The 17380-nt window shown below is 47.2% G+C and overlaps 1 protein-coding gene across 5 annotated transcripts in view; it reads left to right on the forward strand.

Moving 5' to 3' along the window:
* LOC144762305 (exportin-5-like) overlaps positions 1-17380 on the forward strand; it is a 2106094-nt gene that overhangs the window by 1244835 nt on the left and 843879 nt on the right. For 3 of the 5 annotated variants that reach the window (XM_078647455.1, XM_078647458.1, XM_078647457.1), the window contains exon 23: positions 10046-10181. In XM_078647455.1, coding sequence (XP_078503581.1) covers positions 10046-10181 — 136 coding nt within the window. Of the gene's footprint in view, positions 1-10045; positions 10183-17380 lie in introns of all 5 variants that reach the window. The other 2 variants (XM_078647454.1, XM_078647456.1) reach the window with 1 other exon arrangement.

The raw sequence follows: 17380 nt of genomic DNA on the forward strand, positions 1-17380 counted from the left end.
CAACCCGGGTTGAGTTCCTTGCCGGGCAGCCATGGACCTCGTGACCACGCAAGTCTATCCTGGTAACCCCAGCATCTCCGTGTGGGCCTTAAACTCCACTTCCTTGCAGGCGGTATGTTCAAGGTCATTTCCTAGCAGACAGTCCACAGGCAAGGCAGGGCTGATAGCAACTCTCAACAGGCCTTTAACTCCTCCTCACTCAAAGGGAACCTGAGCCACGGGATAGTAACTCAGACTGCCGCCAGCCAACACGGCTGGATGGAATACGTCAGGGATCACTTGCTCAGGGGACACCAGCCGCCTCACTACGGTGGTCATGCTGGCACCTGTGTCCCTCAGAGCCTCCACCTCCTCCCCGTTAACCTTCACCCTCTGCTGGTACTTAGCAGTGTTCGATGGTAAGGGCGTCACTGGGACCATCTCTCTGTCCCCGAGTGAAACCAGGGTCAGGCCTGTCCACTCCCCTTCCCTATCTAGGGGCAGCTCCATCCCCAGCGCTACACTAGCCACCCCGGGACTCTTGCCTCCTGTGGGGGCTGGGGTTCTCTTGCAACACTGAGAATCCCCCTTGTAGTGTCCAACCTCCCCACATTCGTAGCACCGGACAGTTCTTGGCTGCTGACTCTTGTCAGGGTAAGTGGGCTTTGGGGAACTGGACTGAGGTGGGGTACCTATTCCTCTCCCCAACTGTCTGTTTTTTGGGCCTCGTGAGAGCTTCTTCTTTTTATCTCCCCCCCCTCTTTCTTCTGGGAGAAACCCTGTCCGCCTTTCGGGCCATCTCCCCCGGGGCCCTTGTGAGACACCCGGGTGCTAACCCAAGTATACGCCTCCTCCGCAAGCTCACGGGGATCAGTCAGCTTGCGGTCCAACAGATGTTGGCGCAGTTCCGGAAAACACTTATCCAAGAGGTGCTCTCTCAAAAATAGGTTGTACCGGCCCTCCTAATCATGCACCTCGCTGCCACACACCCAACCATCCAGAGCCTTACGGGCATAATCAAAAAAGTCTACCCAATTTTGCTTGGACAACTTATGGCTGCCACGGAACTTCTGGCGATACCTTTCGGGGTTGAGGCCAAACTTTTTAAGTAGCGCCTCCTTCATGGGATGATATATGAGTTGGTCCGCCTTATCTAGGTACAGGAGGGTGTCCCTGACATTGGGAGGTATGTATCGGTACAGGCCACCTCCCCAGTAGCTCTCAGGCACCGCATGGGCTGTCAAGGCCACCTCATACGCCTCCAACCACCTGGCAATGTCATCCCCCTGAGTGTAACTCGTTATCACCTCTTTGGGTAACTAAAACTTAGGCTCATGTGGAGCCCCTGGTACGCTGCCACCATTAGGACTTCCTGGCTCACCTAACTGCAATGCTCGCAGCTCCAACTCCTTAAGCTGAAGCTTGTGCGCCAACTTCCTCTCCTCCATTGCTAATCTCTTATCTTCCCTTTCTCTCTCTCTCTCTCTCTCTCTCTCTCTCTCTCTCTCGGTCTAGTTTAGCAAGTTCCCATCTCAACTGCCTCTCCTCCCTCCTGTCCTCATATTCCTGTGACGACGCACTCTTCCTAGATACACTACTGCCTGCCCCGGAACGTCTTCCTGGCAACACATTTTCACTCACATCAATATTGAGTAGGTCTAGTTCTTCTGGAGCACCTGCCTCCTGTTGTGTGCCCTGCCCCTCCTGTTCCCCATCCCCTCTCCCCTCTGGGTGGGCCCTTACCCATGCCACTAAGGCTTTACGTAGCTCCTCCTTTGCGGCTCTCCGCCCAACAGGCACCCCCATCCCCTGGCGGAATTCCCTCAGCTGCACCACTGTATACTCTGCCAGATCGGCTAGCTGGAACTCCATTCTGACAGGTGGGGACCCAGATACTCAAAAGGAAAGACACTAGGACGTAGGTAACAGTATTGGGTCAACGCAGGACTATTCACACTTGGTTTAGACAGTGGGGGGTCAATTGATTAGGCTTGCATGCACAATAGGTGTCTAGTCTAATTGCGGCGCACTCTGTCTCACTGGAGGGTGCTTTATAGCCACAGGTCCTTATCCCACCGTTCGCCACCAATGTAGGAACTGGAGTCACCAGTTCCGCGGGGGGGGGGTAGATTGGCTCGAGCAGGTAGGCACCCGAAATCTTAGGTGTAAAGGGACCATACTGCACACACATCCACTGAGACAGGGAACGCACACAATAAGTAACACCACTCCAGTTAGGTTGATTCAAAATCAATAAGCTTTATCTAGATTAAAATGCAGGGTATTCAATTAACCAATACATTAACTCATTAGCACCTTTCATCAGATGAAACATTTCATTATGTCATTGGAGGCGATTAATCAACATCTCCCTATGCAAGAGTAAACGGCTCCTTTTGCAGTACTAAACACTTCATTAGAAATCGGGCAACATCTTCTTAGGCAGAAATTACCTTCTCATTATGTAAAAATAACCATCTCATTATGCAACAATAACCATCTCATTATGTAAAGCAAACATTTAATCAGGTAAGTAACCCGTTCAGTAGGCAAATCATTTCATTAGGCATAGGTAAATCATTGAACCCGCAGGGGATTTCCCTCGTCGAACTCAGTTCCTGCTAAGAGGCAATCTGGCTAAAACAATTCCCCAGCTATGGACTACTTCCTCCTCAGACCAGTCACTAAATGAGGAATTTGGGGTTCTTACACAGTCAATAAGGGCTACTGCCCAGTTCAGTCAGCTCAGGGGGCTCCACTGGGGCCAACGGGGCCCAGCGACAGACTTCCCCAGGGGTGGGGCGAACTCGGGGCCTCCTCCCCGGGGGGTTTACCTTTTCCTTCGGCTCCCACAGGAGCCCTTGCGTTGGTTCTCTGCTGCCAATGGATGCGGGGCCTCGGGCTCTCTCCGGCGCCTTCCGGTGATGTGGCGTCGGCGGGGCAGCCCCTAAGGAGGCCTTCACGGACTGGACCGGTCGCGGGGCACAGTGGGGCTAATCGGGGCCCCGCGCCGAGAAGAGAGCCGGCCGACGGTGATGGCGGGTCCTCAAAAGCTTCCGGGCCGCGGCGTTGTTGGACAGCGGCGCGGGGAGAGCTGAGACGGTCCCGGGCACAGCGGTACGCAGTGACCACCCTGAGTCGACCGGGGCGACGGCGGTGAGTTGCACAGTGCTCTTCACAGGTAGTGCTTCACGGGGGCACACAGCGCACTTGAAGGCTTGGCAGTTATAGCGCCATGAAGGCCACAGCACCCCTAACAGTCCAGCGCTTGAGGGGCGATACACACAAATAAGGCAGTTCTGGGGCTAGCGCTTCTCTGATGCCACAACAAGAGAGCGCTTGAGGGGCAGTTAGGCAGGTCAGGCCACACAACAGTGGCAGATCAGCAAAGGGGACCCAGGTGGAGTCAGGGAGCGCAGGGGTGACACAGCGCCAATACCTGGTTGATCCCCCGTAGTCCTTGTTAGCACAGGGAGGTTTCTTCTTGGCGCTTGGTGGTTCCTGCACCCTTTGTAGATAGTTTCTTGAGGGGGGCGGGGTTGAGTTGAAGGCTGCTGACAGGATTCCTCAGCAGGTCACTGCAGGTGGTCCCTGGGTTCCCCTCCCGCCGGGCCAGATCAGTGGGCTAGTTCAGTGTTCCTCACACAGCTTGGTGGGCAGTGCCTAAATCCTGTCACCCCCAGTGGTATAGGTTCCTGACTAGGCCCTACCGCCTAAGTCTCCTGCGTAGGTTCCCCCAGGTCAGTGATGCCCCAACTGACTAAAAACTTTCCCTCCTTTCTTTATATATGCCCAGGTCAGGTGACCACACTCTAAGTCGGCAAAAGCAGACCCCTCCCCTATTCTGGAAGGTTCCAGGAGCTTCCCTACTCTAGCTATGGGCAAGCGAGGCAGGCTGGTGTTGCAACAATGTTTAGGGTCCCAGCCAGCTCCTCGCAACTAGGGTGCTACAAAAAAGACCACTCCTCAGTAGCAGGGGCCTGTGGCAGCTATGTTGGAAGCAGAGAGCACCTGCACCATAGCATTGGTTAGCAATGGGAAGGTGCTCGGAGACCTAAGGCCAACGAACAAGAGGGTGAAAAAAATGAGGCAAGGGCGAAAAAAAATAGGGAAGGACCACCCTAGTGCTGACAGGTCTAACATCTTCCAATTGCGTAGAATCAGGAAGATTGCTCATTTGTTGTCCCACTCAGCCCTCATTCAGGTCGTGGTAGCCCCAAGGGGGGCAGAGGCTCTGCACGAGGAGGGGCTGGAGGGGCAGGACACAGTTTAAGCTACAAAGTTTTGGGGGGGTGGGCGATAGACCTCACCAATCTGATCACGACGCAGTTGACCCTGGGGATAGTCTGATGGATATGGGGGGGAGTGGGTGTGGGGGGGGGGGATTTGGGGTTGGGGTTCCGTTACATTTGAGTGGCAAAACAAGAATGCATCAGACATCATGGAATTGCAGAAACAACAACAGTGTGGAGGGGGAAGATAGTTCGCTGAGGGACTGACCTTTGTACTTCACCGAGATGGCTATACCGAATTCAGAAGTGTATTCGATCCTCTCCTCGAATGTGAATGGGATGGGGAATAAGGTTAAAAGAGGGTTGGCGGCAGCATACTTTAAGAGATTGAAACCAGATGTAATTCTCCTACAGGAGACTCACTTAAAGGGCACACAGTGTGGGTTCCTGGGTCGAGGGGCGTACAAAACATTGGCCCATGCTGGATTCTCTACCGGGGCGAGGGGGGTGGCAATACTTGTTAGGAAAAACCCACCCTTTAAACTAGAACGCACCTGGACCGACCCTTGTGGCACATATGTAGCGGTCAAGGGAGTGTGGAACACAAGGCACATCACCTTTATTAGTGTATGCGCACCACCCAAGCTCCAGAGGCAAATGATGGAGAAACTCGCAGCAATTTTATTAGAGGCGGGCTCCGACACACATATTATTGGAGGCGATTTTAATGATGTGATGGACCCTACAAGTGACCGCACGACTCTCCCAAAGGGAGACCCCAAGGAGACACCACTTAAACGGTTTGTAGATACACTAGCACTCATGGATATATGGCAAAGGCAACATCCCCAGAATAGAGCCTACTCCTTTTATTCAGGGGCCCACAAAGCTTTTTCAAGGATTGATTACATATTTGCCCCAGTGGGAGAACTAGGAGAGATACGTAAGGTAGAATATTTAGCAAGGGGTCTCTCAGACCACTCCCCTTTATGGCTCACGGTGGGAGCTCATGTGAAACGACCGGACGGGGAATGGAAATTGAACCCTTGGCAACTCAAAGATACTCAGGTGGCTAGGGAACTCAGGGTTGACACCGAGTTGTATTTTAGAGAGAACATAGGGTCAGTGGACTCTGCCATCACATTGTGGGAGGCATACAAACCTGTATTGCGTGATAGGGAACAAAATATAATAGCCCATAAATAGCGGAAAGAGAAGGAGGAAATCTCCGGGTTGGAATCTCGAATACTGCAGCTTGAATCACTGGCAAGTAAGGGCAACGATCCCTTATTACTCAGCTGCCTACAACTCCTTAGGCAGGAATATTTTGTGCTGGCTAAAAGAGATGCACAACACGCGATACAAGCCATGCACCAGCGTTTGTATGATGTAGGAGACAAAACAGGTAGACTTCTAGCGTGGCTTAGCAAAAAAGAGCTGGATAGCAGGTGGGTTTCTCGGATTTAGACAGAGGACGGCCTAACTCATTTAACTCAGGTTGCAATAGCTAACGCTTTTGCGACTATTACGAGGTCTTTTATATGCAACACAAGCTAGCTGAGCCGTCATAGATACAGGTATATCTCCGAATCTCTACAGCTCCACAAAATTAACAGATAGTGACTAAAAAACACTAGACAAGAAGATTACAACAGAAGAAATAATGGCAGCCGTTGGTCAGTTGAAGACTGGGAAGGCCCCAGGGCCTAATAGACTACCTCCGGAATTTTTCAAGCAACACGCAACGCTCTTTGGGTCGCACCTCCTCCACTTATACTTGGAGGCCCACGAGATAGGAAGTCTCCCAAGAGACTTGCGGACAGCCACGATCGCTGTAATCCCAAAAAAGGACAGACCACCACAGGTGTGCAGCTCCTATCGCCCTATCTCTCTCATAAACATAGAGACCAAGATATTAGCCAGAATTCTAGCAAACAGGCTTGCAGTAGTGATCCCTGGGCTCATTCATAGTGACCAATCTGGCTTAATGCCTAAACGGTCGACGAGACTTAACTTGAGGAGGTTGCATAACTGGTTGGAGGTGGCAAATAAACGAGAAGAGGTAGAAGATAAGAGGGGCCCCTTGCTAACCCGTGGGACTAGGGCACTTAAACAGTGAAATAAAAGAAATCCCGTAGGGTGAACTTAGTCTTGCGTCAGGTTAAGACCAAGTTCACCCTACGGGATTTCTTTTATTTCACAAATAAACGAGAAGAGCCACATTTCCTCCTGTCACTGGATGCCGAAAAGGCATTTGACACTGCACTGGCCCTTTCTTATGTCTGCACTAGAGGAGTTCGGATTTGGTCCGGAGTTTCGGCGCTGGATTGCCGTACTTTACGAAAAGCCCATGGAGAGGGTCAGAGTCAATGGGGTGGTGTCAAGGGACTTCCATATAGGTAGGGGCACTCGACAGGGATGTCCACTATCCCCCCTACTTTTTGCATTAGTGCTGGAACCACTAGCCTGTGCGATCAGAATGCACAAGGATATAACGGGGTTTCGAAGAGGAGAGAATGATGGGATTGACGAACGCATATCCCTTTATACGGATGACATATTAATGTATGTCACAAACCCCGGAATTGGACTCCACGCAATCATGGACAGTTGTGAAAACCATGGTGCACATACTGGATATGAAATCAATTGGGGGAAGACGTTTTTATACCCAGTAGATAAGAGCGGCGCTTACACAGTCGGGCCAAGCCGACTCCAACTGGCGCGAGAGGGCATAAAATACCTAGGGATCTATGTTACAACGGATAAGGCACGGGCATTGGATCATAACCTTTACACGGTGCTTCGGGAATTTCGCGCAGACGTGGAGAGATGGAGGACCTTACTGCTGACACTGTTAGGCGGTACAAAAGGGGGTGGTGATGGATGGAGCATCTGAACCAATCAAACACTCACACCCAGTCAACAGATCTGGGTTTAATCCATCGCCGTTCTTTAGCCCACTCTGCCACCCCAGTTCAGACATGGCCATATGCAAATCAGTCTGACCCTGTGCCTCATGGGAGCAATCCAGCCCGAACTGCCAAGCCATGCCTTCCCTGGACCGGAAACAAGCTTCCGAGGACCGGTTTCTGGCATTTCAGCCATCTTCAGCCCGGCTTGCTTGAATCCAGTGGCAAAGTGAGCAAGGGACTCACGTCTGAGCATATCCTACCAACTTATGGCGAACAAAGTGGTACAAAAGGGGGTGGTGCTGTTACGCAGGGCAGCACTGTATAAAATGATAGTGCTCCCTAAATTCCTTTACGTATTACAAAACACCTATCAATTAATATCAACGGAGGTGTTTAAGAAAATTGAGGACACATTACGGACATTTCTCTGGGATGGGAAACCACCGAGGGTTGCACTGGCGACGCTACAACGAAATCAATAAAATGGGGGAATCTCTCTGCCGGATCTTCGGGCTTATTACTGGGCGGACCATTTAGTGGTGATAAATGAATGGCAGTACATGGATAAAGATCATCCCACATATGCACTTGAACACTCACAATTCATTCAGCGTCCGCACACACATTACATATATGGAGGGAAGGGCACAGCACAGCTCCTGACTGCGACGAGGATTGTTGTAACAGCATGGAAACAGGCTGAACGACAAATGAAATGGGATGGCAGGGTCAACAGAGAAATGCCACTCTGGGTGGGAAATAGGCTACACGAAATCACGAAGTTGCGAGGTTTCCGACAATGGGACCTGCTAGGCATTTCACAACTTAAGGACGTACTGCACCGTAAAGAGCTGGTCACTTTCTCACAACCTTCAGGCTGAATATGATATGAACGCAACCCAACACTACAAGTACCTGCAACTGGCCCATGCATGGCGGGCGCAACACATAGACACCACTGACATTCCTGAATACACGCCCTTAGAGGGACGACTCCTAATGGGGGAGTTAGAGGAGAAAGCGGTCTCATGGACATACAGAATGATAAATAATAATAAGCCAGATACGTTAAAGAAGCTGCGGGCGACATGGGAGTCGGAATTGGGAGAGATGGAGGATTTAGATTGGGAAATGGCGCTGATGCATCCTCGAGAGGTGGCCATTAAATCACGGCTTAGATGGATTCAATTCAAATACCTGCACAGAGTGTACTATGACAGGGCACGACTGCATCGTATAAGGAGGGCGGAGACACCTGATTGTTTGCGTTGTAGATCGTCGGAAGGTACATTCTTCCATACAATATGGGACTGCTCCAAGATCCAGCTGTACTGGGCTACACTGTTGGAGGAACTAGGGAATATTCTGGGAGGGACGGTTCCGCTTAATCCCCAGTTTGTACTGCTAGGAATATCCACTGAAATTGACCTCCCCAAGCTACAGGTAATCTTACTCCAATTGGATTGGTGGTGGCGAAACGTGACATGGTTAAGGCATGGGGGGTGGAGACAATTCCATCCCTGGTTGAATGGAAAAAGAGTATGGACATGTATATGCTGGGGGAAGAGACGACTTATAAAGCACGGGGCTGAACCAAAAAGCCTACTTAGGGTGTACTGGTGTATACTGCGACCAACTGAATGTCCACCACTGTTATTTGAATATGATACAGAAGTTGAACTGAATATGTCAATATGTTGTGCTACTGAAGGTTTTCATATTGCAATTAAGAAAATGCCAATAAAAATATATTAAAAAAAAATCATACCAAATACTGAAACGTAATTACTTACCTGTTTTAAGTTGAGACCCCAGTGCTGGACCTAGGAGCCCAGTACTGGATGACAAAAGTAATGAGATCGTACTTTAACTGCATCCTGAATTTTCTCCCATTGGATAACATTGCCAGTTTTTCATTGAAAAGTTTCTACGTGTGAACTTTTAAAATAGCTTTATATTCCTTAAAAATCACTGCAATAACAAAAACGTTTTTACTAAACTGTTTTCAGCTTAGATCCCAGGACTGAATCTAGGATCTAGTCCTGGAACTACCAGAGTAATCTACAAAGTAATCAGCTGTATTTATATAGAAAAACCCATTAAGCTCAATGCTAAATTGTGTTTAGAATTGTGTTGCCTACTGCAACCCCTGTACCAATTGTGTTAACAAAATGTTTTGCCTTTCTGCAAAGTACTCATCTGAGACCTCTCCTATTGAGAACAGTATATTTTGATACCTGTTGGTTCTAAAAATAAAACAACTATATCTTTGATATAAAAACAATTGGCCTGGAGTTTAGTCTTTGAGTGTGTGAAACCTTTTGCTGGCTGAGTGGGTACAACAAATGCTTTACACTGTCCTCTGGTACTGCCTTACTGCTCGACCAAGCTACCACTTTAGAGAGTAAGGTCACACCTAGCTTTAACCTCTGTTATACCTCTGGGGTTGGTGGACTCTATACACTCTGTACCTTATCTTGGTCCAGTATATATAGTGCCACTTTCTCACACTGGGTAGCCTTTTCAGGATTGCAGTTTAGTCTGAAAAATAAAAACATGGTACAAATGTTTTGAAAATAATACTGACACTCCCCATATATTATATCTTGTATGTGTATTACTAACAAGTGCTGTGCCAGATGCCAAATGTTTTTTCGAGTGCAGGCTACTGCACTCGAAAAAACTACTGCAAAGAAGATAGATTTGTTTTAAAGTGACCCAGTACTGAAACCCTACAAGGAATGAGAAACTGTTGTCTGACTTAGTGTGGCTGCAGGTAAACTGCGTTTTTGGTTCTAAAAATTGTGCCAGAAAAAATCTCAAACTGATATTGTTGTGAGAGGTATAAAATAGAAACTGTTTGGTTTTCAGTCATTTTTAATTGTTAATGTTCTTATTATATCTTTTTTTTTATTCTAGTTTCTATATCTTAGGGGCGGCAGAGTCATCTTTGAAGCAGGATTTCTACAGCATGAAGATTCTTGTTGACAGAATTCATAAGTGCGCCTTTGTGAACCTGCGATTCATTCCAGACTTTAGGCTCCTGACCGTGATCCATATCCTTTGTACCAGTTTTATTATTGCTACATTTGTCTAGTCCGTATATATCAGAGTGGTCCCAGTGTATTGGTGGCTTTCACATAGAGGGGAAAAAAATAAACACATCAGAAAAATGACATTTAAAGTGTTAAATGAGGGAAAATACAATAATATTCAACCAATGTTATTTAATCACATTGAAGATGAGCATCTTATGCAGAGAATAAATCGTAGGGAAACCTAACAAGGTAACAACATTCACATGGGTAGTGCCCAGAGAAGAAGGCGGGCAGAGAGTGCAAGATGGTTGGTGGAGGTAAAGAAAGGTTGTGGTTGTGACAAAGTATCACAAGCAATTCTGGTATATATTGTTCATTTACCGGATGGTCAAAGTACACATACTAAATACATATTTGCCAGGTAACACATGAGGTCACAGTCTATTCATTACTGTCGATTAGGTATTGGCAAGTGTTCTAAAGTCGACGTTTTGACCCCTTTTGTTTGTAGGTATCTTGAACCTAACTTGCGGGGTCTTCCTCAGGACAAGTGAGAAGTGGTTCGGGCTGGGGGTACTTAAAGCGAAAAGGATGGTGTGTCATTACCTAACTATAACCTGAAAAAATAAAAACAAAGTCCCAAAACGGAGGGCAAGATTACTTAATATTACCATGAGTGCTGGGGTGGGGGGTCTCTCACAAATCAATCGTGGAGCAGGGGGGCTCCGTGGCTCTCCTAGGCACAGTGTAGGGTAGGAGTGAGGCGTCACATGTGTGTTAAAGGTGACGGTTAGCCAAACTAATAGGCATGGAAGAAAGGCCACAATCTGATTTAAAAATGACTGCTAATCACTTACCTAATGTACGTATGTAGAGTACAAAGGTCCAATCTTTTCAAAGGATTTCTTCTCTGATGGGCAAGATAGTCCCGAGATTCTATGGAAATGTTGTCAAGCCTGAATCAATCAGGGGTGGCACGTGGAATAAATCTAAGGAGGAGAGGAGAAACCAGCTAGTGCATATGTCCGGAACGGCATGGGGTTAGTTGTAAAACTGGTGAAATAAACTATCGCTGTTGGCCGGCGTGAGTCAGACGGCTCAAGTGTTAAACATGCCTCGCAATAGTGTGGTCATACGGCATAGAGTGAGAAAGAAATTCCATATCTCTTTCTTTCTCGCTCTATGCCGAATGACCACACTATTGCGATGCATGTTTAACACTTGAGCCACCAATACACTGGGACCACTCTAATATATACTGTCTAGCCCCCAGGTCCCAGTGACTCCGGGTTTACCCTTTTCCTGTCACAACATTTGGCTACTCAACAAGAGATTTATTTTGTAATCTTGATCTTTTAGGACAGCTTCTTTAAATGTGTGGAAAGTAGGAAGGAGGAAACCACTATCAACATGTTTCAGTATATACATGATACACATTGAGCAGCTAAAGCTAATGTTGTGTCATGGTCATCAACTTTATTAAACTTGTATTTGTTGGTACCCACTTTCATTCACAAAGAGGTGTTTGAATAAAGTGGTGATGTCAAACATGCACAACCCATTATTCCATGCATGTTTTTAATGTTTCCCCTACAGAGCAACTTCTTCTTTTGGTACTAAGTCTCCAGCTACAGCAGAAGGTAGCTGCTCAGATGTTAAGGTTTGCTTTTTTTTTTTTTAAGTCCTCATTTGTGCAATATAGTTAGTAAGGAGTTGTCGGGCCCCAATATAACTTTATCCTTTGCCTTCACTGCCATGATTCTGGGTGTGTGGGACTGGGCAGTACCCCTGTGGAGCTTTGGAGATAGAAGGGTCCCCTTATTTCCATTACTTTGTCGAAGGATTTTCTGAGTGGAGGTGAGCTAGCCATTCTGGCTGCTCTTGCAGGCCTTCTCCTGGCTTTCCATTGCTCACACATAATAATTGGACTGTGGTAAAACAGATTTGAGCCGGTCCATCTATCAAACATTAACCATAGGATTATCCCCAAGGCTGTCTAGGTATTCCTAATTGATAGTTTCCCCAAATATCCCAAAATTTGAACTACTACTAGGTGTTTTCTTTTTGTCTAGTTTGTATGTTCTTAATACTGAAACCAACAATTCTCTATGTAGCGGGGGAACTGGGCTGACCCATTTCACACAAATCTCTCTCCTAGCCAGTAATATCAGTATAAAAAGGTTTTCCTGTGTTTTTGACAATTTTTCTAAGATATTTGAACTTATTACCCCAAGAATGACTAGATCCATACTTACATTCAGATGTCTTCCTAGTACCTCATCCAATGTCTTACCCACATCATTCCAGAAACCATTGAGAAGGGGGCACTGCCGAAACATGTGGAGGTCGTCTGCCTTTTCCAGTCCGCATTCCAGGCAGACCTTCACTGATGCCCCGGTGAATTTGGAAAGCTTTTTCGGAGTCCAGTATGCTCTGAGACGTAAATAAATGGTTCCTCTTTAGGGCAGCCGATGTTACAATTGACCAGCATTTGCTCATATATACTTGCCATTGGTTATTTAACTCCAGCGTCGGCAGATCTCTCCCCCATATTCTCTCTGGTAACCGGAATTCTTCCTCCCCTGCTAAGATCAAGGCCTAGTACCAATAGGAGATTTCTTTGTGAATAGCATCCTTTTTCAGCGTTGCATTTTCCAAAGTTATGTTCCCTGCTCTAACTTCTTTTAAAGATTTCGCCCAACTTGAAAGCTGGTAGTATTTGAATTTTGCTAGGGAAGCATTTGTTGTTGAATATAGTATATCCAAATCCATTCTTTTTTTCTGAGACAAGAGTTGCCCCCGCTCTGTTATTCGTGCTGCTTTTATAGGGAGCGCTAGTTTGTCTTTAAGACACTCGGAAGTGCCTGGTGAATCACATATTGGGGCCAAATCACTGTAATAAGGGATATTTAGAGTACATCTTATGCAATACCACAATTTAGCAGCTGACTTCAACATCTTTAGTTTAACTTTTTTGAAGAATTTCGGATGCCCGAATTTGTATAAGAAATGGCTGGTTTTATTGGTCATTATTTGGAGATATCGCGGGTAGTTTTCGAATGTGCTTAGCAATTTCCTGCTTGATTTAAATTGGAAGGCTCTACAGTACTCCAGGAGGTTGGGACTGGCAATTCCCCCTTGTTTCTTTTCCTTCTTAGCTTACTCCAGGCGATTCTAGGGTTTTTTGAAGACCAGATAAAACTTGTGATTTCTCCTTGGATTTTCTTTATTGTTTCTCTATTGAATTCCAGAGGAATAGCATCAAAGGCAAAAGTGAATTTCGGTAAAATTTACATTTTTATTATGTTGGACTTGCCCAGTAGTGTCAAAGGCAGTCCTCCCCACACTTTCAATAGTTTCTTTGCTTCCCTTTCGATTCTTTGCATATTGATTTGTGTTACTTTGTCTCAGTCTTTGACGAGGTCTATACCTAAATATCTCATTTTATCCTTATTATAAGGACTGGTTGTGTGTTCATTCCAGCACATGGTTTCCGTCTTGGCTTGATTAATTTGATAGCCAGAGATTTTTCCAAAGCTGGACAGAGTTTCTTCTATTGTAGTTAGGGACCTGCCTAAATTGTTTGTGAAGATCATTAGATCATCTGCATAGAGTGCTACCTTCTTGGTCCAACCTTGAAAAGAGAAGGGGGATATTGATGGTTCGTTTCTGAGACACTCTGCCATTGGTTCAATATAAAAATCGAAAAGCAAGGGGGAAAGGGGGCACCCTTGTCTTGTTCCTCTTTTTATCTGGATGTTCGCAGTGAGGTTGCCGTCGATTAGAATTTGTGCCCTAGGAGAGCTATAGATTTTTTCCACCATATTCTGGATATTAGTCCCCAGATTGAAATTCCTTAGTACTTCGTTCAGATAGATCCAGTTAACTCTATCAAACGCTTTGGCCGCGTCAATGTTGATTATTGATAGAGGGAGTTTTTCGTTGATGGCTATGTCTATAGCCCCGAACAGTTCTTGTTGTGTTAAATCTTGTAGGTGTCTTCCGGCTATAAAACCCTTTTGGTTGCTATTTATTAGAGGCCCTGCTATTTTACCCATTCTCTTTGCCATAATTTGCGTGAAGATCTTGTATTCGCAGTTCAAGATGGAGATTGGGCGGTATTATTTGCATTTTTTCAGGCTTTTGCCTGGCTTTAGAAGGATGGAGATTGTGGCGTCGTTCCAAGACTCTGGGAAGTCGCCCTTTTCCAGGAAAATTTCATTCATCAAAGTTTTTTTTTTTTTTTTTTTTTAAACCTTTATTATGACAAGTATAGGTTACACAGCTTTATCGCCTAAAACCTGTACAGTCAGGCCGGCAGCTTCAGCATTTACAGTGAAATACATTTCGCCCTGAGGGGATACTAGACTGACACAGCAAGCCGCCTACAACCCATCAGGGCCGGCTGCGGTAAAGGTTATTGGGAGCTGCATGAGAAAGCATTGCGAAATACTGGAGATAACGATGAATATAGGATATAGGATGCTTGAGGTTTCACAACTTTTTGTCTTTTTCTTCCATTGTTGTGTCATCTAAATCAACTTAAACTTAACCAAAAAAAACAAAAATTCCCGACAAACGAATGGGTCTATCGCTGGCTGCTCTCCCTCCCGTGTATCCTCCACATTAGCTGCATTGTGACAGTTGATTTGATATGGAATCAGGTTAGATGCAACTAACATTACTACATGCTACATGTACATCAATTGGGTCATAGGGCACACGTTGAACCAGCTGGGCGGCAAAGAATACGAGGATTGCCCCATGGGTGCATCTCGCAGATTGAAAGTGGAATGCAGGTTCCGAGCTTCGTGGGCGGGCTTCGCGTGTCTAGAAGTATAAGACAGGAGTCACAGTGTGCAGTGATGCAGGTAGGATCGTACATGAGTGGTATGGTAAGTGTATTGGGGAAGACAGCAGCGTGTATGATATATTAGGTGTGAGGTGCTGTATCTAGTGTTGAAGGGGCGATCTCCTGTCGTGTCTCATCTTCGTCCGGCTGAGAGTCAGCTTGCAGTCGTAGAAGGTACGCAATAAGTGGACCCCATATGTCCTTGGGTCTCGACTTGTGGGGAAGTAACTCCGCGTAATTGTGCAGTTGGTCTTGCCATGTGGCCATGGTGGTAAGCCAGTCTTTGAACTTGGGTGCTCGTCCCCATCGGCATGCCACATGGCGTTTTGCCAGGAGAAGGGCGAGCGCAAAAAATTTACGGTGCGCGGTCAGCTCGGGGCAAGCCTGCCCAAGTAGCGTAATCTTCGGGCAGGGTGATACAGTCACACCGACCATGTCAGACAAGGCTTTAAATACTTCATCCCAGAACGTTGCCACCGCTCGGCACGACCATGCAAGGTGGAGAAAGTCCGCGCCTTCGGCCTTGCAACGCAGGCACCGGTCATCATCCCGGAGACGAAAACGGTGCAGTTTGGCCGGGGTGTAATAGAGTCTGTGCAGAAATTTCTAATGTACCAGCCTGAGGCGCGTGTTACCCGTCACTGCAGTAGTGTGCGCGCAACTGTCCTCCCATTGTTCATCGGACATAGGGGCTTCTAGGTCGTCGTCCCAATCTCTTCTAGCTGTAAGGGTAGGAGGGGATGGGGTGACCTGTGTATGCTTATAGAGCATAGAGACCACATGCTTAGGGGTTTCAGATTGGAGTAGAGAATGGAGAGGTTAGACTGTATCCGGTTCATCCGGAAAGGTCGGGGTGACCGTCCTAACTCCCTGCCTCAGTCGTATATATAGGAATGTATCCATGACAGAGGGGGATTCATCGCCGAAGAATTGCGCTGATGTGCGGAAGCTACCCTGTAGGTATAGGTCCCCCCACGTGTTGAATGCCAATCTTGTGAGTAGTTTACGGCCAATTTCTTCGCAGGTTATGCTAAGCCGTGGGTCGTTCGCTAGGGCCATAAGTGGCGAGTATAGGAACGGCGTCCCCATGGCCTTCGCCAAGCGTCTCCAGGCCAGTACCGTGCAGTCAACAGTGGTTGGGTCTCGATCAGTAAGTGTGGCCTCGGAGTAGAGGTAGCCCGATGGCTGCATCGGCCTCATGTAACCGTCTTCGACCGCCAGGTGTGCCATAAAGGGGCTGGGGGACGGAGCCAGTACGCGGCGAAGTGGCCTTGCACACATAGTATCTCCGGAAGTTAGGCACATCGAATCCGCCCTGGTGGTATGGGAGCATCAGTGACCTCAAGCCAATTCGGGCCTGTTTCCCACCCCAAATGAGTCGCGACATTTGCGAGTTTAATGTACGGAAAAAATGCGCACCAGGGTTATATGGTATATTAGTGAAGAGATATAGTAGTTTTGGTAGCACTACCATTTTAATTCGTGAGATGCGTCCCGCCATGGATAGTGGAAGATGTGTCCATCGGGTGACATTGTCCGTCAGTTTGTCCATAACTGTCCCATAATTGGCCCCAATGAGCGTGTCACGTTTTCTAGTCACAGTTATACCTAAGTACTTGATCTCCTCTGCTTCCCAGACTAGGGGGTAATCTAGGGGAAACTGCGTGGTTTTGTCTGTCAGTGGGAATTGGGCTGACTTCGACCAATTGATTTGTATGCCCGAAATCCCTCCGAATCTGGTAATTTCACGCAGCAGAGGGTTCAAGTTCTCCTGGGATTTATGTACGTAGAGGGTCATGTCGTCAGCATATAATGTTATAAGTAGCTGCCTTCCGGGTAAATGAGAGAGCGGTGATTGTGGTGGTGGCGTAATTTGGCCGCTAGTGGCTCGATCGCTATGGCAAATAGGACTGGGAACAATGGGCATCCCTGTCGTGTGCCGCGGTGGATCTCGAAGGGAGCCGAGCGCGATCCATTTAGCACCACTGAGACCTGGGGCTGCCGGTATAATAATCGAATCCAGTCGAGGAAACTGAAGGGGAAGCCCATTCTTTCTAGTAACGCCAGCAGGTAGTCCCATTCTAGCAAATCAAAAGCCTTTGTGGCATCGAGAAAATTCATCAAAGTTGTTAAAGGGAGAACCAATATCTCTTAATTTTGTGTAGAATGTATTCGGCATAGCGTCCGGGCCTGCTGCTTTGCCTCTCTTGAGGTTTTTTAAGACTTCTTCTACTTCTTGGGTTGTAATTTCTGCATTTAATTATTCTCTCAACTCTGATGCTAAGGATGGGAGGTTCTGGGCCCCTAAAAAATTTCTTATTTCTTCAATTTCGGGCTTGCAGTCTTCATTGTAGAGATCTGAGA

Source organism: Lissotriton helveticus, chromosome 6, assembly GCF_964261635.1.
Source record: "Lissotriton helveticus chromosome 6, aLisHel1.1, whole genome shotgun sequence".
Lineage (NCBI taxonomy): Eukaryota > Metazoa > Chordata > Amphibia > Caudata > Salamandridae > Lissotriton > Lissotriton helveticus.